This window comes from Myxocyprinus asiaticus, chromosome 31 (genome assembly GCF_019703515.2).
Source record: "Myxocyprinus asiaticus isolate MX2 ecotype Aquarium Trade chromosome 31, UBuf_Myxa_2, whole genome shotgun sequence".
Lineage (NCBI taxonomy): Eukaryota > Metazoa > Chordata > Actinopteri > Cypriniformes > Catostomidae > Myxocyprinus > Myxocyprinus asiaticus.
In genome coordinates this window covers 30082730-30107000 of record NC_059374.1, presented here as the reverse complement: position 1 = coordinate 30107000, position 24271 = coordinate 30082730, and the positions used below count along the sequence as shown (strand labels likewise).

Here is a 24271-nt window from a genome sequence, read left to right as displayed (position 1 = left end):
TCATCATAATTAACACAAGCTAACGATTGGGGTAAATTCTGTCATGTGACACTATATTTGTGGCATTAATGAAAATTTTCTCAACAAAATGTGTTTCCAAACCAGTTTTTCACAACATTTGAAGTATCGACACAGAGTTTATGCGCTAGAGTTAAAAGAAAAAATATTATGTGGACACTTGTGAAATTTTAGCTACAATTTGCATTTCCATCAGCTATATCGTTAAACTTTTTGATGCGCTACACTTTTTGTCGCAAAAAAACCCTTGGATGGAAACATAGTTACTGACAGCTAGCAGCTTGGTTGCAGCATCATTTAAAATCAATAGTTTTCAGTTTCAGATGCCATTGTAGAAATTTAGTATTCACTGTCAGCCATGAATACTTTAATCAATGAGTGAAAGTGTCAAAAAAAAGGACGGTTACTGAGATTAAGCCAGTAGTATTCTGCTGGTCATGTGATTCTAAAATGGCAGCCCCCATTTGCGGACCCTCTCCATGTGGAATAAAACAGCTTTTATAAAATTACTGTTATGACTGGAGTCTTCATGATTTCATACATATATTACAAAATTACAATTCATCTCTTTAGGAGTTACATTTTTAATGAGGAAAAAAATAATGTGTGCACCTTTAAGAAAAAGTGGTAAATTATGGTAAAACAATACTAATGTACTAGACAAAGGAGATACATAATAATAATAATTATAATAATAAAAATAAAATTGTGTAAATTGTATATATATATATATATATATATATATATATATATATATATATATATATATATATATATGTGTGTGTGTGTGTGTGTGTGTGTGTGTGTGTGTGTGTGTGTGTTTGGGGCAGGTTTAAGTGGTTTACCAGGACTTTTTTTTAGGTTACAAACTGGTACCTATAATACAAGGGTATTATGCTATAAATGTGGTTTATGAGGACATTTCTAGTGTCCCCATAATTTAAATCACTTAAAAATATTCTAAACGATGTTTTATTGAAAATGTAAAAATGCAGAAAGTTTTTTTGTGAGGTGTAGGTTTAGGGGTAGGGTTAGGGGATAGAATCTATAGTTTGTACAGTATAAAAAATCATTATGTCTATGGAGAGTCCTCATAATGATAGCTGCACCAGCATGTGTGTGTGTGTGTGTGTGTGTGTGTGTGTGTGTGTGTGTTTTTAATTATTTTTTTATTTGTTATTTTTAGGTGAGCATTAGTTGACATTGTTAATATTTTGAAATCCAACCAAAACAAAAAACGTACGCCTACATGTAGGCTGCTTCAGAGGCCAAATTGTATTGATTTTTTTATTTATTGATTTATTTTTACGATCGACCTGTCGAATATACTACCAACTGAAGCTCCCTAGAGCATCAATGAATCTTCTGGTATTTGTATTGCTATCTTTATTTCTCACATACTTTAATATCAACGAATCGCTGCCACATGTAGTAATATGGGTAACAGATTGATTATTATCGTATAATCAAAATAACCAAATGTGTCCCCGCCCACCAAATTACGTCAAACAGGAAGTAGCGCAGCAGAGGGAAGTGAAAAGTCGCTCCTGTTCGCGTAGAAGTTGTCACGTCAACTCCTTCCTTATAGCAATGGCGACTGTTACGACAGAGTCATTGGTGTCGACAAGACTTAGTGGAGTATTACTAGTTGCCATTCTTAATTGCGTATTAATTCGACCGCTGACAGCTATATCTGAGCCGGGCAAATGGATCCTGAACGTGGACAGCGTAAGTGCATCATCTGTGCTGGTGCAGTATCCAGGCTAAGTGAAATCTTGTAGAACTACCTTGTAGAGTGATGACAGTACATTATGTTTAGAGACACAACACCAGTCAACAGTCACCATATATAAATGGGAATATACTTGAAATGGGGCTTGCTAATATGACTATGTGCTAGCTAGTCCTGTAGGCTAAACTGCATAAGTGTCAAGGTGTTTAGGCTAAGCTATTGGCAATATAGATTATTACTATACAATAGTAGAACAATATCTGACTACATAATGCTAAACAGGCAGTAATAATCAGTGACGGATACCATCATTTTTATACCAGTTTTCAAACTGTACAGTAAATGCATTTAATCTATAACATATCTACAAAAAAAGAATCCACTTTAGGCGACCAATAAATGGTGAGCATTCATTCTCCTTTTTGTCTCTTTCAGGAAATTATCAAGAAGCAAAACTACTTCTATTTTTCAAAGACAATGTTCAATGACAGTCTCATTGAATTGAAGTGTGAGTATATGCTTGATTTGATCAGTTTCTTTGTCTTTTCAAATCAGTTTTGGTCATACTTTACAATAAGGTTCCATTTGTTAACATAAGTTAATGCATTAGGTATCATGAACTAACAGCAAATAATTAATCTTTGTTAATGTTAGTTTAATTGTTCATTGTTAGTTCATTGTTAGTTCATAGTGTATAAACTAATGTTAACATATACAACTTTTGATTTTAAAAATGTATTACTATATGTTGAAATGAACATGAATAAAGATGAATAAATGCTGAAAAAGTATTGTTCATTTTTAATTAATGTTGGCTAATGTTGTTAACAAATAAAACCTAGGGCCTAGGTAGCTCAGCGAGTATTGATGCTAACTGCCACCCCTAGAGTCGTGAGTTTGAATCCAGGGCGTGCTGAGTGACTCCAGCCAGGTCTCCTAAGCAACCAAATTGGCCTGGTTGCTAGGGAGGGTAGAGTCACATGGGGTAACCTCCTTGTGGTCGCGATTAGTGGTTCTCGATCTCAATGGGGCTCGTGGTAAGTTGTGCGTGGATCGCGGACAATAGCATGAGCCTCCACATGCTGGGAGTCTCCGCGGTGTTATGTACAACAAGCCACGTGATAAGTTGCGCAGATTGATGGTTTCAGAGGCGGAGGCAACTGAGACTTGTCCTCCACCACCCTGATTGAGATGAGTAACCGCGCCACCCCGAGGACCTACTAAGTAGTGGGAATTGGGCATTCCAAATTGGGGAGAAAAGGGGATAAAATGTTTTTTATTTTTTTTATTTAAAATAAAACCTTAACGTAAAGTGTTACCTCAATTTTATTTTAATTATCTAATGCATCAGAGTAGGCTTGTCATGTTTTTAATGCATTATGCCTTGTGTTAAACTAATGTTTTAGGGCTCACTGAGAAGTGCGAGTCTGTACACCTCACTATAGCATGGTATTTGCGGAGTTCCCCTTGCCATGATGAAATGTTTGGACTTGATGTGAGTCTACTGTTTATCAAACTGTTTCAATATCAAGATTAGGAACTGTTGACCAAATTTGCAGCATGTTAACATGCATTATTTTCTGCTTCTCTGAAAAGGCTGAAATGGCAAAAAATTATTTTGACAATGGTCAAGTGCAACGTGAAGGAGGCAATGGATTCTACATAACCCACAAGTACTCTCCGATAACGTGCACCCAACACATGTCTGGAAATGTGGTACGTGGAATCTTCTCTTGTTCATATTACATCAGGTTATAGGTGTAGTTATATTCATGTCAAATGAAGTACATTTTAAGATATTCTGTCAGTGTGTTGCTGAATTTTGATTAATGAAATCTATGATTTTCTATTTATTATGTTATGTTTTGGCTTAAGTTATTATTTAGGTAACACTTTACAGTAAGGTTCCATTTGTTAACATTAGTTTACAACATTAGTTAACATGAACTAACAATTAACAATACTTTTACAGCATTTATTAATCTTGGTTAATGTTAATTTCAACACCGTTAAAATCAAACGTTTTATATGTTAACATAAGTTAATGCACTATGAACCAACATGAACTAACAATAAACAATTGTATTTTTAACAAGTAGCATTAACAAAGATTAATAAATGCTGTAAAAATATATCGTTCATTGTTAGTTCACGATACCTAATGCATTAAGTAATGTTAACGAATGGAACCTTATTGTAAAGTGTAACCGTTATTTTTTTTTTTTTACAGTTGATACCTGTACTTGATTCTCAGTGTTAACATGAATGTCAAAGTATCTGTCGTTAAATGTTTGTTCACTTTTTCTCGGTTTTCTTGACACCACAGCTTGCAGTAAAGGAGCTTGATAGGCCAATAAAGCTGGAACCACTATCTCAGGTGAGTTAAATTGCTCCTTTTTTTTTTTTTTTTTAACTATGTTTGCATAGAATATATGATTTACTATTGATCATCTGTGCATTTAGAGCTTAAAGGGGTCATGACATTAGGAAATCAAATTTAGTTTACTGTCAAGTCTTAAAGGAGAAGCAGCACCAAAACCCAACATTTCTGACAGAGGGTCAGAATGAGGGTGGAAAATGATTGTTTTACAAATATTTGACAAATATATGCAAAGAAACTTTACTAATATTCTATGTGAACTTCAAGGAATAGGTTAAAATAATAATAAAAAGGCATGACATGACCCCTTTAAATTATATTTACATTTATTAGCCTTAATAACTGACAGAGACTTTGACAGTAACTCTGTCTCACTGTTTGACAGACTTTGGCTATTGACGAGTTTGCAGTACTTACTGTACCTAAACAGCCAATACTGGAATAACCAGCAGATGTCAGTGTTAATTTGACAGTCTGGTCTAACCAGTTGAGACTTTGAAATTCTTGTGAGTGTGTGCCTAGTTTCACGTTGCAAATTTCTCTTCCGTAATCCTGGACAAATTTATAGCTAGCTAGTTAGTGTCTGCCTTAGCAACTTAAAATAAGCTTGCTGCTTGCTTGCCCATCGTGTTCGCTTTGTTCTGAATGGTATCATCTCACTTAATATTAATGGATGTGTGATTTACATTTCAACAAAGCTTGTATAGCTGAACAATCTAAAATTAAGTTTATTTGTATTCCACAGTTCCTACAAAGTAGTTTATTCTCGATAGCCCCACGTCAGAGATAAATGTGTTTGCTCTTGTGTCCGACCTTTTACCACTTGTGTCAGTTGCTTGGAAACAACAGGGGGCAAGGCAATCAAATTCCAAGATTTTCTCAAAAGGTGAGAGGGGAGTAGCTTGCTCTTTCTTTCTGAAAGCACAGAATAGGATTTGATGACAAAATGGCAAAACATTTTTTTGCATCAAATGGGTGGCTGCTGCTAAATTTCTCAATGCAGAGAAAAGTTTCTAAAACAATGCCTCTTTTTGCAGTCATCCATAACTACTCAAGGCAGGCAGAGAAGAGACATAGAGAAGACAGAGGACCAAAATAAAAATGTGGGTGCACACATTTTTTTTTTTACCCACACGCTGAAAAACAGAATTTAAACCTGAAGAAAACCCACTGATGCTTCAAGACATGGTTATTAGATGAATGTGAAATAACATGACTTTTATAAGGTTCCTGGTCAACAACAAGGTGTTCTAAGACTTGAATACAGGTATTTGAAGGTTTTCAATGTTCCCAATGTTTTAGGATCAGGCTGCCGCAGAAAACAAATCAAGTGCTGCAAAAAGCAAAGACTCTTTATCAGTGGATACACTGGTGAGTATTTAAGCACAGATTAATGATTCATAAATGCTTTATGTATAGATATTGCTCTTTATTTACGGTGTTTTTTGTTTTGTTTTTGTTATTGTTGTTTTGGCAGAGGTCTAAAACGGACAACACAGTGGCACGAACCTGGGAAGACAGTCCTTATATGTTCATCATCAAAATTGAGGAGTCTAAACCTACAACACATTGGAGCATACAGTGTAAGGTTATAATTTCTGGGATAGTTCACCCAAAAAAGAGAATTCTCTCATAATGTACTCACCCTCATGCCATCCCAGATATGTATGACTTTTTTTTTTCTTCTGCTGAAAACAAATTACGATTTTTAGAAGAATATCTCAGTTCTCTTGGTCCTTTCAATGGAAGTGAATGGTGGCCAGAAATCTGAAGGTCCAAAAATTACATAAAGGCAGCATAAAAGCAATCCATAAGACTGCAGTGGTTAAATCCATATCCTCAGAAGCAATATGATAGATGTGGGTGAGAAACAGATAAATATTCAAGTCCTTTTTCTTCCCAATTTGGCATGCCCAATTCCCAATGTGCTCTAAGTCGTTGTGGTGGCATAGTGACTTGCCTCAATCTGGGTGACTAAATCTGCGCATCTTATCACGTGGCTTGAGCACGTTACCGCGGAGACCTAGTGCGTGTGGAGGCTCACGCTATTCTCCACGGCATCCACGTACATCTCACCACGTGCCCCACCGAGTGTGAGAACCACATTATAGCAACCACGAGGAGGTTAACCAAATGTAACTCTACCCACCTTAGCAACCAGGCCAATTGGTTGCTTAGGAAGCCTGGCTGGAGTCACTCAGCACGCCCTGTATTCAAACTTTTGACTCCAGGTGTGGTAGTCAGCGTCTTTACTTGCTGAGCTACCCAGGCCCCCATTTAAGTCCTATTTTCAGTCTTCACTTTCACACCTGAAAGTCAAATGTGGTGCTTTCACATCTGAAAGAGAAAGTGGAGATTTATAGTAAAAAAGGACTTAAATATTGATCTGTTTCTCACCCACACCTATCATTGCGCTTCTGAAGATATGGATTTAAACACTGGAGTCTTATGGATTACTTTTATGCTGCTTTTATCTGCTTTTTGGACCTTCATAATTTTGGCTACAATTCACTTGCATTATAAGGACCAACAGAGCTGAAATATTCTTCTAAAAATCTTTGTTTGTGTTCTGCAGAAGAAAGAAAGTCATACATATCTGGGATGCCATGAGGGTGAGTAAATGATGAGAGAATTTTCATTTTTGGGTGAACTATACCTTTAAGAATGAAGTGAGGTTGCATTAAGTAATCAACTAGCCATAGAGCTTGCAGAGCTAGATATTGATTAACGGTGTGAAGTCCTGTGCATATTAGCCCTGTTGTTGATTCCATCCAAGAATCACTTACTTTTTTGTATGTAACACTAATATGTGGTTCTTTTGAATTTCTCGAACCAAAGTGGAGGTCAGGATGAGGGGCCCCTATGACTATATTTCGGCATCTGAATGGCCTTTGATGATTGTGAGTATACATTGTTTCTTTGTTTTGGTTATGTCTGGGTATGCTCTGTTGCTTAAGTTCTTGTAGGCTTTCAATTTAGAGCAAACAACGCACAGTTTTTTGTGCCGAATTTGGTATTATTTATTTATTTTACAATAGCTTCCACCTCGTGTATTTCAAAGGTTCCATTTTCATTGTGGCTTTCCATTGTTCTCAGTTCTACATGGTGATGTGCATCATCTATGTGATTCTGGGTGTGCTGTGGTTGGCTCTTTCGGCTTGTTACTGGAGAGACCTGTTGCGGATTCAGTTCTGGATTGGAGGAGTGATCTTCCTGGGCATGCTTGAGAAGGCAGTCTACTATGCAGAGTTCCAGAGTATCCGCTATGATGGCCACTCAGGTAACATGAGAAGTCTTCTAATAAAAATGGAGATAAGTTATTGTTTATTGTTAGAACCGGTTCAGTATATTAAGGCCTAATATATATACACACACCGATCAGCCACAACATTAAAACCACCTGCCTAATATTGTGTAGGTCCCCCTTGTGCAGACAAACAGCGCCAACCACTAATCTTCTCACCACAATTGTACAGAGTGCTTATCTGAGTTACCATAGACTTTGTCAGTTCGAACCATTCTGGCCATTCTCTGTTGATCGCTCTCTTCAAAAAGGTGTTTCTGTCTGCAGAACTGTCGCTCACTGGATGTTTGTTTTATTTTTGGCACCATTCTGAGTAAATTCTAGAGACTGTGTGTGTGAAAATTCCAGGAGATCAGCAGTTACAGAAATACTCAAACCAGCCCATCTGGCACCAACAATCATCCATGCGATTATCTAATCAGCCAATTGTATGGCAGCGTGCAGTGCATAAAATCATGCAGATACGGGTCAGGAGCTTCAGTTAATGTTCACATCAACCATCAGAATGGGGGAAAAAATTTGATCTCACTGACGATTTGGAGCGTGGCATGATTGTTGGTGCCAGATGGGCTAGTTTGAGTATTTCTGTAACTGCTGATCTCCTGGAATTTTCACGTACAACAGTCATAAAATAGGTCAGATTTCATAGATCTCATTGCTGAACAATGTTAATAAAAATGGAGGTTGTTCGATATTTGTTTTTAATAATAATAGGCAAATTTTCCCTTTTCTACAACCCTAATTCCAAAAAAGTTGGGACAGTATGAAAAATGCTAATAAAAACAAAAAGTAGTGATTTGTAAATTATATTCACCCTTTGCTAAACTGAAAATGCTACAACTACACACATTATGTTTTACCTTCTGAATTTCATTTTTTTTTTAATGTACAGTAATTTAAAATCATATGATTGCAACATGCACCAAAAAAGTTGAGACGGGCAATTTAAGACAAATAACAATTTGACGAGTTAAAATAATAAGGTGATGTGAAACAGGAGATCAGTCCTTCAAGAGTAAGGATCATTTGAGGCTTGTCAAGTTGCCAACAGATGCTTCAGCAAATAATCCAGCACTTTGAGAACAATGTTCCCAAAAGACAAAGTGGAAGGATTTTGGGCATTTCACTCTCTACAGAGCACAATATAGTTAAAAGATTCAAGGAACTGGTCAAATCTCTGTGCGTAAAGGCCAAGACGAAAATCACTTCTGAATGCGCGTGATCTCTGATCCCTCAGACATCACTGTCTTAAAAAACGGCATTCATCTGTAATGGATATCATGAACATGTGCTTGGGATAACTTTAGTAAACCTTTGTTAGTCAACACCACTTGCCGCTGAATCCACAGGTGCATGTTAAGACTTTACTATGCAAAGCAGAAGCCCTACATCGACACTGTCCAGAAGCGCTGCCGACTTCTCTGGGCTCGGTCTCATCTTAGATGGAAAGTAGAACAGTGGAACCGTATTTTTTGGTCCGATGAGTCCACATTTCAAATCGTTTTTGAAAAACCTAGCCGTCGTGTTCTCTGGGCGAAAGAAGAAAAGGACCATCCAAGCTGATATCAGCGTCAGGTCCAAAAGTGTCTGTATGGGCCAGGGGTGTGTCATTGCCCATGGCATGGGGAACTCACACATCTGTGAGGGCACTATTAATGCAGACAGAAATGTAAAATTTTTGGAGCAACATATACTGCCATCCAGCACCATCTTTTCCAGGGATGTTCCTGCATTTTCCAGCAGGACAACTTCAAACCACATACTGGCTGAATAATCAGAGAGTGCGGGTGCTAGATTGGCTTGCCTGCAGTCCTGACCATCCTCAAATTGAAAATGTGTGGTGCATTATGAAGCACACAATACGACAACGAAGACACCGTACAATTGTGCAGTTGAAGAAAGTGAAAATTTCACTTTTTAAAATTAACTAACTTGTGTCTTGAGTGCCTAAATGCTTAATACGTGTTATTAGAATAAATGGTGATGTTTCACGGTGGAAAACACTCGATTGTCCCAACTTTTTTGGAGTGTGTTGCAATCATCTGATTTGAATTTACTGTACATTTTCAAAAAAACAATAAAATTCACAAGGTGAAACATCATATAATGTTTAGTTGTAGTGGTTTCAATATAATTTACAAATCACTCCTTTTTGTTTTTATTAGCATTTTTCATACTGTTGTACACAAATGAAGACTGTTTAGATATAGTGTTATACTAGTTGTCTAGAATTAATGATTTATGTAAGGGATAATGTACAGTCAGATGGTTATTATCACATCAGGGTCTTCTATCAACCGAAAGTTTTATTTAAATGACATGCTGTAAATTTTCCTGCTTATGACATAGCAACTAAAAGCTGAAGGATGTAATTTTTGTGAAACTAGCGCCACCGAATAGAATTGCAAAAATAAACATTGTTTTCAAAGCAGATTTCTGAATATGCCCCCAATCTGCCGTTGGTCAAACAAAAAGATAGTCCCAATAGAGGACTAACAAAGAGTTAGTACTAACCATTGGTTGAGTAATGTTGGTGGGCGGGGTCTAAACTGGTCGCTCAAAACAAACGGTTAAGAAAACAGTTTATTCTAGGGTTTTTGCAGTAAGCAGCGTTCTGAAACCTCATGTAAACAAGAATGGTGATTTTCTTACACCGTGTAAGGGATTAAGAGAAAGCGGTTTAACACATCCAGGTTTCTCCCGGAGAACATGGCTTAATGTGGCCATGTAAACACAAGCGGCGTTCAAACAGTTTTTTGAGGAGTGCGCATGTGCATGAACAGACCGGATAACAAATGTCATAGGATGGAGCCCAACAACAATCAAAACAGCGAAAAGAATTAAACATTTCTGGGAGTAAAGTGGGAAAATCACATACACTATAAACTATACCAACATTCGCCCTAGTACATTGGGGGAATCCTGGAGTTTTATGTAACAGGGAAACCCCACTATTGAAGTGCAGTTCCGCTGCAGGTCTTGATAGAAAGTTAAGAAAACAAACACATCAACAACTCTGGAATATCTAGAAATAAAGCGAAGCATTGAGGAATAAAATAGCAAAGTCTTCCTCGTATACCAGGTTTGTTATTTACACAAGTGTTGCCGGGAAATTACGTTGCCGTGGACAAAGCTACTCATTGACCGCATGTATACATTAGTAAAGAGTACGGCGCTTGCATGTAAACTGGAATGCTACTCTGCTTTCTTGTAATAAGCCGCTTTCTGATGTCCATGTTAACATTGTCAGTGTTATTGTTTTCAAGCAAATTAACCAAATTAATTACTTCTAATTGTCTCTGCATATTAAGCTGGGATAGGAGAAAGTATTCCAACACAGAAAAAGTTACATTCTTTAGCATAAATAAATAAATGGACAAGAAATATGGATGTTGAAAGTGATGATGAAAGTTGAAATGATTGTATTATGTGAGAAAAGAAGAATGCAGAGTGATACAAGAGACATGAAACTAGGGCTGCACTATTATAGCAAAAATCATAATTGTCGATTATTGCCCTTGATATCGTAATCGCGATTATTAATGTGGATTTAAAATATTAAATTACTGTGACATCACAAAGCAAGCAACCATGCAGCAGATTTCAATAGTGGATATGAGCTGCGCTTCACTTTCTTTTAATCATCTTTTATGCGATCGGAGTTTGTGCGATTAGTGAAAATGTTAAATCTACTAATACCAGCTGCGTGGCAAATGGGTCTTATTAGAGCAGACACGATAACAATGACGGTGATTCCTGAAATATGCTATTCATGCCATATTCTTTTTGTTGGCTACACCTCCAAAACGAACAGTTAAGCTGAATTACTTTATTGCTATTTTGTACAAATCAAATTCACAGTGGCCTACTTATTAACATGACAAAACAAATCTGTTATTACATTTTTAATACATTGTACACAGAAATCGAGCAACGTGACAAACTCTCCCATTACAATGAATGCTGTCACTCACTGCAGGTTACACTGTTTAAGACCTGCATTTCGACGCGAGCTCAATGACGCTCTGCACAAAGTTCTGCACTCTCGCGAATGCTCTCATTAAAAACAAAGCTGTCTAATCAGCATAATAAATCAATTATTTACACCACGTCTGTGCCTTGATTAGAACCGGAGTGTTTTAGTTTTGTCGTGTTGCTCTTTTGCAGTGTATTTAATATCTACATTCAAAGCGAGCAGTGCAATATGCAATGAATCCAAATTTTGTTATACAGCTTCTTTTCAAGTGTCAGGTGATGTTTCTTCAATATTAATTTTCGTGTGCCACTGCAAACAGAGGTGGAACATAAAGTAAGCATCTGGGCATTCTGACGGTTTAAAACTTGCGCATTAGGATCAGCTGTTATTACTGATAGGATGGAGGACTATTTTAAGCGGCTCTGATTGGCCATTGCCATTTCGTTGCTCAACGGACATGTTAGTTATTGGTTAGAATACTCAACCACTGCAAAAACACTTTGTAAATAGAAACCATTGACGCAACGGGAGCAGACTTAAACTGAACGCTGTAATCGTCAATTTTCACGATTACTTAATCGTGGCCGCCGTAATCGTAATCGCGATTAGTTTTTTGATTAATTGTGCAGCCCTACGTGAAACTAGCACAACTAGGCCTGTGTAGTAGATCAGTTTTACAGTTTAGCACTCATTATAAAAAATTCTTTACTGTCGAATGCTGCAGTTGACAAGTTTGAATTTGGAATCCCAGAGAGCCATATAATAATGCTTAATATCCTAAGATTTGTGTAGAGGGCTTATGTTTACTGTGACAAAATGTTGTTTAATTAAGCTCTAAAGCCTTGGTAAGATTGATAAAGTGAATGTAGTTTTTATGATGCGTGTTTGTAGTTCAAGGTGCAGTGGTTTTTGCTGAGGTGCTTTCGGCTGTGAAAAGGACCCTGGCTCGAGTGCTTGTCATCATTGCTAGCCTTGGATATGGCATAGTCAAGTAAGTTGTTGTTTAAGCAGTAAAAATTGTTTAAGCACCGTAGCCTCACACTTAAAATGGATTAGAATCCTTTATTCAGTTTAATGAAATACCATGTTCTTTAAATATCCATTTTTCCTCTGAGGGGAGAAGACGTGTTAGGGCCCGAGCACCGATGGTGCGAGGACCCTATTGTTCTAGGCGTTTATTTATTTTTTTCCCAAATGAATCGCATTTTTGAGGGCCTAAACACACTCAATCTCATGAAACTTTGCACACGCATCAGAAGTGACGAAAATGTACATCTGATATGGGTTTTAGAATTAGGTGTGGCAAAATGGCTTGATAGCGCCACCTACAAACTTTCAACAATGTTTCACCTACGTTTCTCCTACACGTACGAAAATCGTACTTGTTTAACATGCCAATACCTACAAAAAAGTCTCTTGGACCCATGCCCTAAACTCAACAGGAAGTCAGCCATTTTGATTTTTCTCTTAAATTTTTGCTCAGTTTTTGCCATTTCTGATTTCATCAGATCTACTTCATATTTGGTTATTCTAATCGAAAGGCCTTGGCGATGATAAATTGCGAAGCTTTTTAGTTTTCACTGCACGGCGTGGCCGTGACGGTCTGTCAAATTTCGATGTTTCGCCATGAAACAGGAAGTTGTTATAACTCATACATGCAATGTCCAATCTGCCCCAAACTTCACATGTTTGACAATAGCCCCGGCCTGTATACATCTACGTGCCAATATTCCGTTATAGCCATAGCGCCACCTACTGGTAACAGCCAATTCCAGGTCTTGTACTTTAACAAACTCCTCCCAGAGATTTAATCAGATCAACATTATATTTAGTCAGTCTTAATCTAAAGGCCTTGGTGATGTTAAATTGCGAAGCTTTTGAGTTTTCGTTGAAGGGTGTGTCCGTGGCAGCCTGACAAAGTTCGATATGAAACGAGTCACATTTCTGAGGCCTAAACATGCTCAAACTCCTGAAACTTTGCACACATCTCAAAAGTGCGGAAAATTTACATCTGATACTGGTTTTAGAATTAATTGTGGCAAAATGGCTCAATAGCGCCACCTACAAAATTTCAACGAAGCAGTCCTCACGCCATGTTTCACCTACATGTAAGAAAATCGGTAAGCATATGTAACATGTCAACACGTACTAAAACGTCTCTTAGAACCATATTCTAAACCCAACAGGAAGTTAGCCATTGTGATTTTTCTCTCCAATTTTTGCTTAGTTTTTGCCATTTCCAGGCCTCGTACTTTAATGAACTCCTCCTACAGATTAACTCAAAACAACATTATATTCGATCAGTCTAATCTAAAGGCCTTGGCGATGCTAAATTGCGACGCTTTTGAGTTTTCTTTGAACGGCGTGTCCGTGGCGTCCTGACGAAGTTAGATGTTTCGCCATAAAACAGGAAGTTGTTATAATTCAAACATATTTCATGTTACAGGTACCAAATGTGGGTGACATCATGTCAAGACATTGACGATGCTAAATTGCGAAAGGATTTTTGATATATTAAACGGTGTTGCCATGGCAAAGCGATAAAATAACAAAAAAAATGGAATAAGGAAATGTCTCATATCTTCTGCGTGCAGAACATTAAAAACATCAAAAGTGTGCCAAATGTTTGTCCTTGCAGGCGGATCATATTGATGTGACTATTTTGGGTCATGGTCATAGCACCGCCAACTGGTGGAAGGAAGTGTGTCACTTTTAACAGACTTCGAAATATCCCTATTATGTTAACCTGAATTGCTTAAAAAAAATTTGAATAATGTGAAGACTGAAAATTCTGAAGGGATTCTTGATATCTTAAATACTGTTTCCATGGCAATGCATTAAATCTCATCATTCCTTTTTGTATATATTCAAATGTTTTGAAGTATTTTGCATGTTTGAATTTTAAAGTTTATTGTTAATAAACATATTTGTTAATTTTTATATAAATAAAATATAATAAAATATCAACTTAAATGTAAAAATACTAGAAAACCCATGTCTAAGCCAGTGTGTTGTAATTGCCACTCTGAGTGGCAATTACAAGAAATGTCCAATAGAGGGCATACAAGCTCCATTAAATGATTCCCAAAATAACACTGAGAAGGTTTTTCATGTTGTCTCTAGAAGGGAGAGTTTGTGGTCGTCACTGTCTGAACATCGGAGGTCGCTGAGTTTTATTTATTTATTTTTTCAAATATAGAACGGTCAATAAATGTGTCTGTGTTTCTGCTACTCTCGTCTCCCCGCATCTTTTATTGCATTCTATTTTTAAAGTGTAACACCCATCCATTGACATACAGTGGCAGACATATTAATTTCTTTGTATTTCACAAGACAGCTTTTGGGAGCTGTGAAATTATTCCAAGTTTTTTCGCAAGTGAACAGCCACAGTATTCAGCTCTGAATACGTTTATTAATTTTAATTTTGCTAGAAGCTGGCGCGACTTGTGTTGACGTTGTTTGTGTAATCATATAGTGCTATATATTAAAAATATTATTTTTTAATTTCAGCGCAGTGTTTGAAATCATGTTACGTGCTGTTCACATGCTTTAATGCATTTTTTTTTTTTTTTTGCACTAAAATTACACGCAGAGCCACAAAAGAAGAAAACGTATGTGTCTTAATTCAAGACGTTAGTTTAAGTTTTTTTTAACTTGACATGGCGTCTAAAAACACGAACAAGCCATCAAAGACATCTGTCTAGCGCACGTTTACATTGAAATAATTTATAAAACAGCGCAGACGGACACCTAAACATGCTCAATATGAGCGGCCCCTCAGTGTAAGACTAGAACTCAAGTCCAGTGAGCTTTATTGTCATTCCGCTATATGTAGAGACATACAAAGGAACGAAATGTCATGCCTCACAGGACCACGGTGCTACATATATAAACATATTACACATAGACCTATCTAACTTACATAATTTACATATACTTTATAGGTACATATACCATTATTCAGTTATAGTCATAGCGCCACCTACTGGCAACAGTGTTGCCTGTAGGTGGCATGTTTTACACTGTGATACACTCTTAATACTTAAGTGCTAAAAAAATGCTAAACAAAATTGGAGTGACATTACCCTGGCACAGCAGCCCCAATGTGCACCAGGGTGCGAGGGCCCGTTCATCGCTGCTTACCGCTTTAATTCAATATTATTTTTGTGATTCCATGCTAAACAAAGTAACCTTTAACCTTTTATAAAAGATCAGTAATGCTCATCTCAAGTATTTACCATTTTGGCAACATCGTGAATGAATATCACCGTAAAGCTCTGCAAATAAGGTTGTTTGGTAACACCCTAAATCTTTGGCGTGACGTGATGAAGCAACAAGCGATTTTAATTTTATGCATCTGTATGTGGTTGTAAATCTGGTGTTTTCATCCTAACCAGCTGTGAATGCAACAAGCAACAGGACATTTTGTCAGTAACTTGCTTTCTTTTTCTGCAGCGTCACGCTGGGAAGCCCCACCCACACTGAAATCTCATTGATCTAAGATCTTGATCCATATATCTGTATATTAAACTTCAAATATCTTCTTATTAGCTGTGATTGTATCATATCGTGCAGCAGTTTTGCGTGCAGTGTGGACAGACAAATTGCTTGTCGCTGGAAATATGTTGTATTGTGCCTGGTTAGGACACTGTGTTAGGCTCTTGTGAGGGTAATGCCTCTAAAACTAATTTTAAAGATATGGAGCATTTCACCATAAGAAATATTTTCTGTAACCTTCAGTGGTATTTCTACATTTGCATTTGTAATGACTCTGCCTTTATGCTGCAGGCCCAGACTAGGAGCTTTGCTGCACAGGGTTGTGGGGGTGGGACTGCTCTACCTTATCTTCTCCATCATAGAGGGTGTCTTGAGGGTCAATACGGTAAGGAGAGTCACACCACAGAAACAGAGCACATGATCTTTACTACAAAGTTAGGTTAGAAATGGAACCTTTACAAAAACCCTCTCAACTTTTGCAACAAACCTCCCAATTTAAAGTGATAATGATGTTGCTGCACCCATGCCTTGTGAAGCTTAATGTTTCTCTCTCGCAGGAGCACGGTGGTTCAAGCAGACTGCTTTGTGACATTGTTATGGCTCTCATTGATTCTTGTATTGTGTGGTGGATATCCTTTCATAAGCAACCATCTATTAAGGCCATGTGATAATGCAGTTCTCCCTTTGTGCTGATGCCACATTGGCTTTTGCATGGTGTAGATTAGGACAGATTATTGGAAATGAATGTAGAAGCAACAGAGTACAATTTATGATTTTTAGTATTGCTGAAACTAGGCATGTGATGGTATTACATTTCCACATCACGATAATTGCTGAAGCTTTTATCACGGTATTGAATTGCATTACAAAAACGGGTTGAAAGATAAACAGACTTTATTATTGTTCTCTTAATAACAAGTGTAATTACTTTAAATTAATAGATAAGAAAGAACTTTGAAAAGAACCCTGAAGATTTAAAAAACGATTTAGCCAGGTGCTAATATATAGCTAGGCGCTAGCTACAAATTTAATAACCGCAAGTTCACTCAAACTGTATTGCAACGTTCGATTGCGTTGCATTCCAACTTGAACTTAATATTGAAATCCTCACTGTGCCACATTGACATAATTAAGTATAGGACGTAGTATTAGCTGATTACAACTGTATTTTAGTTGTTACTACAAGACGTTTCTGTGAACTACTCTTTGGCCACATGAAAGCAAGCTACACATTATCTGCAAATGGCAACAACAGTTCACTTTCTTTGTCGCTTAGTTGTCACCAAGCTAATTGTCTCTTAAAGTGTTGTCTATCAGTTTTCAAAATTTGTTTGGAAAAACAAGCAGAACTGTCACAACTTAACTTTATCTCGTTGAATTGCATGAGATGATTGTCCCACTGATGGTGGCATTCCTGTGTTTCGCTGCCACATTTCTGCCACATGTTTTACACAAATGAAAACTGTCTTCGGCCAACAATCCCTCTGCATTTTTATGGAACCCAAAATACTTCAACACTTCTGACTTAACCCTTTTAGAAGTGATATACTGTATTACCGAATACCGTCACATGCCTAGCAGGAACTTCAGGAAGCTGTATAAGGGAAAGCCACAATGTAAAGATTCATTGAAATTCTTATGAAATTGCTTTACAAGGAGATTTTCTTTACTGTGTTGGTGTGTTTTCTATTGAAACAGGGTAAGCTCATCCTTTTTTAAAAAAAAAAAAATTGCCAATAGCCTTTAGTTTACATTATAGCCATGAACATTGCTACTTCCTATTGCTATTCAGTTGCAGGTGGTATTAGAAGAGGGGACATTCTGATTCTAGAGAGCGTTTGATTTGACAAAACAAGATGAGTCCTCAATATTTTTGGTCTGTTTTCTTGGAAGAAGACTAAGTATTAAATGCTTATATCTGATAAAAAGTTAGTTTTGTCAATATTAAGATGTACTCTAGCATATTAGATGCCTTCAAAGCTAATAGACATGCACTAAATACCACAAAATTCAGATTTTCTTTCAATTTATGGGTTCTTCTAGGTTTCTTTGCCATTTATTATTATGGTGGTGGTGGTGGTGTAAATTTGCGATTAATATTTTGGGAATATCTTCCTCCTTCACTTTCAGTCTTTTCTCCAAGCTTACCTTGCTACTAGCCTAACGTGTACCTACCTTTGTTGGGCTGAATGCTGGTATTGGTTTGCAGTGTATGAGCCTTTTAGGACCCTCTGATCCTGATTGAACTGTATGTGTGTGATGGTGCTTCTCTTCTCTTTCTTTCCCTTTCTCTTCTCCCTATATTGTTCTGCCAGGCTGAAGATGATCTGGTGTTGCTGGCTGCCATCCCCTTGGCTGTTCTCGACTCTACCCTCTGCTGGTGGATATCCTCCGTTTCTCCATTACTGTGTGTCTCTGTTACTCTGTTTCTCCCCTTTCTCTCTTGTTTTGTAGCAGTGGGCCTGTCTATGTGGGATGTCAATCGCCCCTCCTTTTGTCCTCATTTTCTCTGCAATTCCCTTGATTTCTCCTTTTGTAAAGATTGAAATCAGAGAAACATCAAGGGACTCAGCCACATTATAGTCAGTGGTTCAGGAATACTTGATTCTGTGGCTCTTGCTACACTCTGCAGGGGTCAATAAACTAAAAAGCCTATCAACACCTCATCCAGTGCTCAATTTAGACTCCATGTTTAGTTCTCCATATATTATTTTTTGCTGTAGAGTAAGGTGTGTGTGTCTGCTTTAGATTGAGTTAGAAAGATTCTAAGCCCTAGTGATCTGAGGTAGCCCTTGACAACCAGTCACATCTTCATTAGCCTGGCCCAGACAATGAAGCTCCTTCGACTGAGGAGAAATGTGGTCAAGCTCTCCCTTTACCGACACTTCACCAACACGCTCATATTCGCCATCATCGGTGAGCACAAGCTGCATGCTACTACAATATTGTGCATATTGTCTTTTCAAATGTCTTTTGGAATGATTGCAGTGCTTCCAAATATTTTGTTCAAATATTAATATTTGTGCAAATACTTCTTTTCTTACTCTATTATTCAACTCAAAGTTTTTTTACAACCTCCATTCTAGTTACTATAAACTCTACTGAAGAAATTTAAGACTCTTTAAATATCTCCCATTGACCCTGATTGGTCTGTATCTGGGTCACATGGTTTATTATTGGAAAGTGAACCTTAATTGGGGAGTCTCGATCTCTCTCTTTCTCACTCCTTTCCATTCCATTATTTATGTTTAGTTTTACAACTTTTCATATTTTTACTAAAACGTTTAGTACTATTATTTTGATGTCTTGCAAGCACAGGTATTTCCTTCAGGAAATGCAAATCTAGTCACAGAGAATATTTAATGATTCTCCTGATGAAATCCTGATTCTCTTTCAGTTTCTGTTATATTCATTATTTGGACAACAAAGACCTTCAAGTTATCAAAGTGCCAATCTGTAAGCATTCTTTTATAATATTTGATTAATATTTATTCTGCATGACCGTTGTACCTTTTTATTTAAATCCAGATAATTATCTGGCATGTATTCTTGCAGGACTGGAGGGAGCTGTGGTTAGATGATGCCTTCTGGCGCTTCCTTTTCTCAACTATATTGCTCGTCATCATGTTCTTGTGGAGGCCATCAGCCAACAACCAGAGGTTAAAGCACTTCCCTACATTCCTGTGTCATCTCTAAGGGGCTGTTTAGACTGAACGCTTGGGCTAAAAAAATGAATAGAACAGTCGTGTCTCGAGGTGCTTTCTTAAAAATGTATGTTCTTTGTAACCTGACATTGCATCTAAAAAATGTGCCGTTCCTGCGAGAGATGCTGAAAAACAATGAACGGCCCCTAATATGTCAAATTTGTAAGTGTATTAAGGGTAGTTCACACATACATTGATCTGCTGCAACCGGAAGGCGTTATTTTTTTTAAAGAGAGTTGTCTAATTCCAGCAACATGAGTGACCGTTGGCAATGTGATAGGGGTCCAGCGACGTGCCAAAGTTGAGAGAAGTTTAACTTTATGCAAACGAGTGGAAATGTGATGCAGCAACTACCAATAAGAGTGAAGATGTTGGAGCTCACGTGATCCTTCTCCTGTGAGATACTGTAGTCGGTTGTTGGCGAAATGGAGAAGTTAATGTTACTGTGAGCGATAGGGCTGTCACGATTATGATATTTGTCTCAATTAATTGTCAAACAAATAATTGCGATTATAATGATTAATTGTGTGTTTTAGGGCTCTCACATTCCTGACGATTATGATTCTATCATCTCGGGCTCCTGCGTGTATGAACCCACAACGACAAATAACATTTTCCATTACATTACACAATTGTTAAAGTAAAACTTTGAAATATTTTTGCGGGAGTTTGGTGCGAACCTCCACAGATGGCGCGCACATCACGGTTTTGAAGCGGTTAATCTTCGCGCTCTTCAGTAGCTGCACTCATTGTGGTCCGCAGTGCTGCTCAGTTTGACAGTCGTAGTTCAATTAAATGAGACACCATTCATTTCCTTATTTGGAGAGTAAAATATAATTGGAGTTTAAAGTGCACAATAAATGAGGTTATCTAAAAAAAAACACAGTTAGATCGAATAACTGCGATCAGACGATTATTTGATAATCGCGACAGGCCTAGTGAACGATTTATGTGCTCTGATTTGTCTCTGCCCATTTTAAAAAGTTGATGCATGGAAAATTATGTCAGGAATTGTCGCCATTCTGAGTTTGATTTATGTAGATAATCCGTGCATTTACAGGAATTGTTAATGATATGTTGTATTATGCACTGCTGCAATTTACTTACAAATGTTTCCCCTCCAAAATGTAATTTTTTTTACAGCAAGAGAAGTGATTCCTTGTCAAAATAGAATATCTTAATTTTACTGGCAATACATCTTTGTATTGTATTTCGTTTGTGATCAGATTTTTAAAAGCTATGGCCAATTACACAGCCCACCAATACAATTATGACAACCAGTGGCGGAAGAAATCGATGTATGTGTGAAAAAGCCATGCTGTTACAATTGAAAGTTTTATGTACTTCGAGGCGACAAGCCTCAATCTCTGTACTTTTGAATTCTTCAGATATGCCTTCAGTCCACTGGTGGATGAGGTTAGTGAGGAAGAAGAGGGGGAGCAGCTAATGAATGACGCCTTCGGTAAGAGTTTTGTTTAACAAATTAGCAGGTGTGAGATTTCAGTAGTGCACTCTATTTAAGGATGATAGAGAAATACTTCTGCACATAGGACCAATGCAAGCTGTCATTCTTTCTCCACTCAGTTAATGAAATAGTAATTCAGAAATTATTATATATATTATTATATATAAATAAGACATGCTGGTTACATAGCTTCATACTAAAAGAATATTCCAGGTTCAATATAAGTGAACCCAGAACATTCTTTTAATCATTGGAGGCTGTACACTTGAATGTTGCCTATCAAGTCTCCATATCTGGTAATCAGTTTTGTTTCTTGTGCTTTTGTTTGACTGTGTTTAACCGGTTCTAACCAGTTGTACTTGAATCCACAGAGGGTGTGAAAATGAGAGGAATGAAACCAGAGACCAATGGAAATGTAAACGGCAGCAAAGTGGTAATGCACACCAATACTTGACCTAAGAAAAATTAATCTGTTTATTAAGGGAATAGTTCATAAAAATTAAGATTCCATCATCATTTACTCGCCCTTATGTTGTTCCAAACCCGTATGATTTTCTGTCTTCTGTGGAACACAAAAGGGGACTGACAGCCTCAATTACCATTCGCTTTCATTGTATGGAAAAACAATGTTTTCATTTCTAGGTGAACTATTACTTTAAGAGTAATGACTTAAGTATTGTTGTCAATGTACTATTGCTTTACTTGCTTCAGAGATTATATATCTTGTATTTTAATATAAAAAAAATCACATTGTTTGTTATACTGAAAAATAATTGTTCATGTTATGTAGTACCTCTGTGCCAGACATCAGATATACAGCAGATTTATGTCATTGAAGCCTCCAGCTCACTGTAGAAATGTTTGTTTGTTTGTTTTTTCATCTAGGATGAAGATCTCAGATGGGTTGAGGAGAACATTCCCTCTTCAATGGCTGATGTGTAAGTCCAGGGATCATATTCAAGCCATAATACAGGAATTATGCAATAGTAACAGTATGTTTAGAATTAAAAATAGATGGGTATTCTTTTTATTTTTTATCACTATTCAGCATGGCATTTGATTATTTGTACACCAAAACACATCATTAGTTTGTCTGTAAAACTTGTAGCAATCACTGCTGTGTCATTAACCTTTTGTTTTTAATTTACAGTGCACTACCGCCTCTGCTAGACTCAGACGAGGTAAGTACAATACTCTGAAATGCCAGCAGTGGCCGCTCTTTGAGCTTGTAAAGTAGAGCAGAGAGCGATCAGAGGGTCATGTCACAGTGTTTACCCGTGCCCTCTCCTTTGGCTGTTTTCTTTCTGCTTGGAACAAAAGGAGTGCTGAGTCTTTGGAGGTTTTTTCTGTCTAATAAGAGCTCACCTAAGTTTGCGTTGGACATGTTCATTTCAAACCTCTTAAAAGAGATCAGAGATTACACGCTACAATACATGCAGGCTTTTTACAGGTTTTTATGTAACCGTACTGAATATTTAGGAAATTTCAGTGTGTTCCACAACCATTTTTAAATAAAATCCTTGATATATTTAGCTAAAACTGTACATACTTATTTGCACTGTTTAAAAGATAAATTGATTCAGCTCTCTCCCATAACTTTGGTATTGATTCATTTCCCCCCCCAACAGGAGATCATGACGACGAAATATGAGATGTCCAAAATGGAGTAGGTCTTTAAAGAAGATGTATGTATTGTAAATAATATGTATGTGTAATACAATGCACAATTGCTTTATCCCAAATGATAAGAGCTTTTCATAAGCAACATCTGTAAAGATGTGTGATGATGAGGGTAATGCACTAAAAGACTTTTTGTTTTATTTTTAATTGCCTGTTTGTATTTATATTTTCTCAGAAATTATGGTGTACTGGTTTCTTAAGTGTAAATTGCCTTTTTCTGTTGTTTACATAAAGTACAAAATGTAATTAAAACAATAGTTTGTGCATTGTTCTTTAAGAAGCTTTTGCACAACAATCCTTTTATAAATCAGATTTAGATGGGAAAAACATGTAAGAAAAAGAGTCTCTTTAATTCATCAGTATGCTTTCATACATTAAGAGTACCTCTGACCTGGAGGTATTTTCAGTAAAAGTGGCCATTAAGTGTCATCTTGCCAGCCTGTGGATCATTAAGCAGATTGCCTTTGAACTGGGATTTTTACGTGAGTTTAATGCTCTGTGTTTTATAGTCAGTACACACTTGCCTGCCTCTGGGTGCAGTTGGATGACAAGGCAAAATGAGGTTACCAGTGTTTTGTCTGTCAACACTGTCTAAAAGAAGGGGCAGAGCTTCCAAGCTGATATCTTTCAAAAACATATATATATATATATATATATATATATATATATATATATATATATATATATATATATATATATATATATTCCCCTTGAACTAGATAAACTGCTGAGCATGGGACATATCTAGCAGTATATGTAGAGTTCAATAATTTATTATAGCTACAAAGAAACAAAGTTATTATTGTTGATTCTTTAACTTTAAAGACGTATTGATTTGACAGCATATGCTGAAGCCTGTACAGTCCACCCAGCTCTTTGCTGTCGATAGCTATTGATTTCCATTCAAAGCCACATTCATTAAGTCTGTCATACAGAGTGTCAGTTTCACCCACTTGCCAATAGAGTCTGAATATCTCTGTCCTGTTTTGTCCTTGTTAAATCTCCTCATTATCTGTTAATACATACACACAGTCCTTCATTAACACTGCCCCTGCGGTGAGCAATAGTAAATGTCACTCCGAGACCTGTTGCTAGGCATTCTGTTAATCTGCAGTTAACATGCTAATAGCATGATCCCGGAGAATAAGTGTAAATAGTCGACAGCGTAGTGGTGGTCAAGAATGGTGCAGTCATAATTACCTGAGCTTAATAGAAATGTCTTGGGGATGAAGTGGGATATTAAATTGCAATTAAAGCACAACATTGTTATTTAATGATTTCCATGAAATCCAATATAAAATAACATTTGCCATAATACAGTGTCCATACTGTATTAAGGGTCTTATATAATGTGTGCTCCCATAATGGGAATTATGCACTAATATTAAATTCGTCCTCCATTTTTGGAGGGTGCATAAACAAATTCTCTCCATTGTTTAGCATTAGCTGTGCCTGTTGTACAATAGCCCCAAATGGCAATTCTAATTAGTTAGTCTAATTATTAGTTGGCAATTT

At 37.0% G+C, this 24271-nt stretch overlaps 1 protein-coding gene across 1 annotated transcript; it reads left to right on the top strand.

Moving 5' to 3' along the window:
- Positions 1-1538: 1538 nt before the first annotated feature.
- On the top strand, positions 1539-23011 carry zgc:162698 (Transmembrane protein 87A-like). The gene is made up of 21 exons (XM_051665897.1): positions 1539-1746; positions 2186-2258; positions 3157-3245; positions 3347-3466; positions 4077-4127; positions 5168-5233; positions 5433-5501; positions 5608-5713; positions 6969-7030; positions 7227-7410; positions 12302-12401; positions 16199-16292; positions 18223-18291; positions 18715-18823; positions 19305-19363; positions 19463-19566; positions 21000-21073; positions 21448-21509; positions 21962-22014; positions 22227-22257; positions 22705-23011. The coding sequence occupies exons 1-21, from the start codon at positions 1609-1611 to the stop codon at positions 22744-22746; spliced, it is 1755 nt and encodes a 584-aa protein (XP_051521857.1). The 5' UTR covers positions 1539-1608; the 3' UTR covers positions 22747-23011.
- Positions 23012-24271: the final 1260 nt, after the last annotated feature.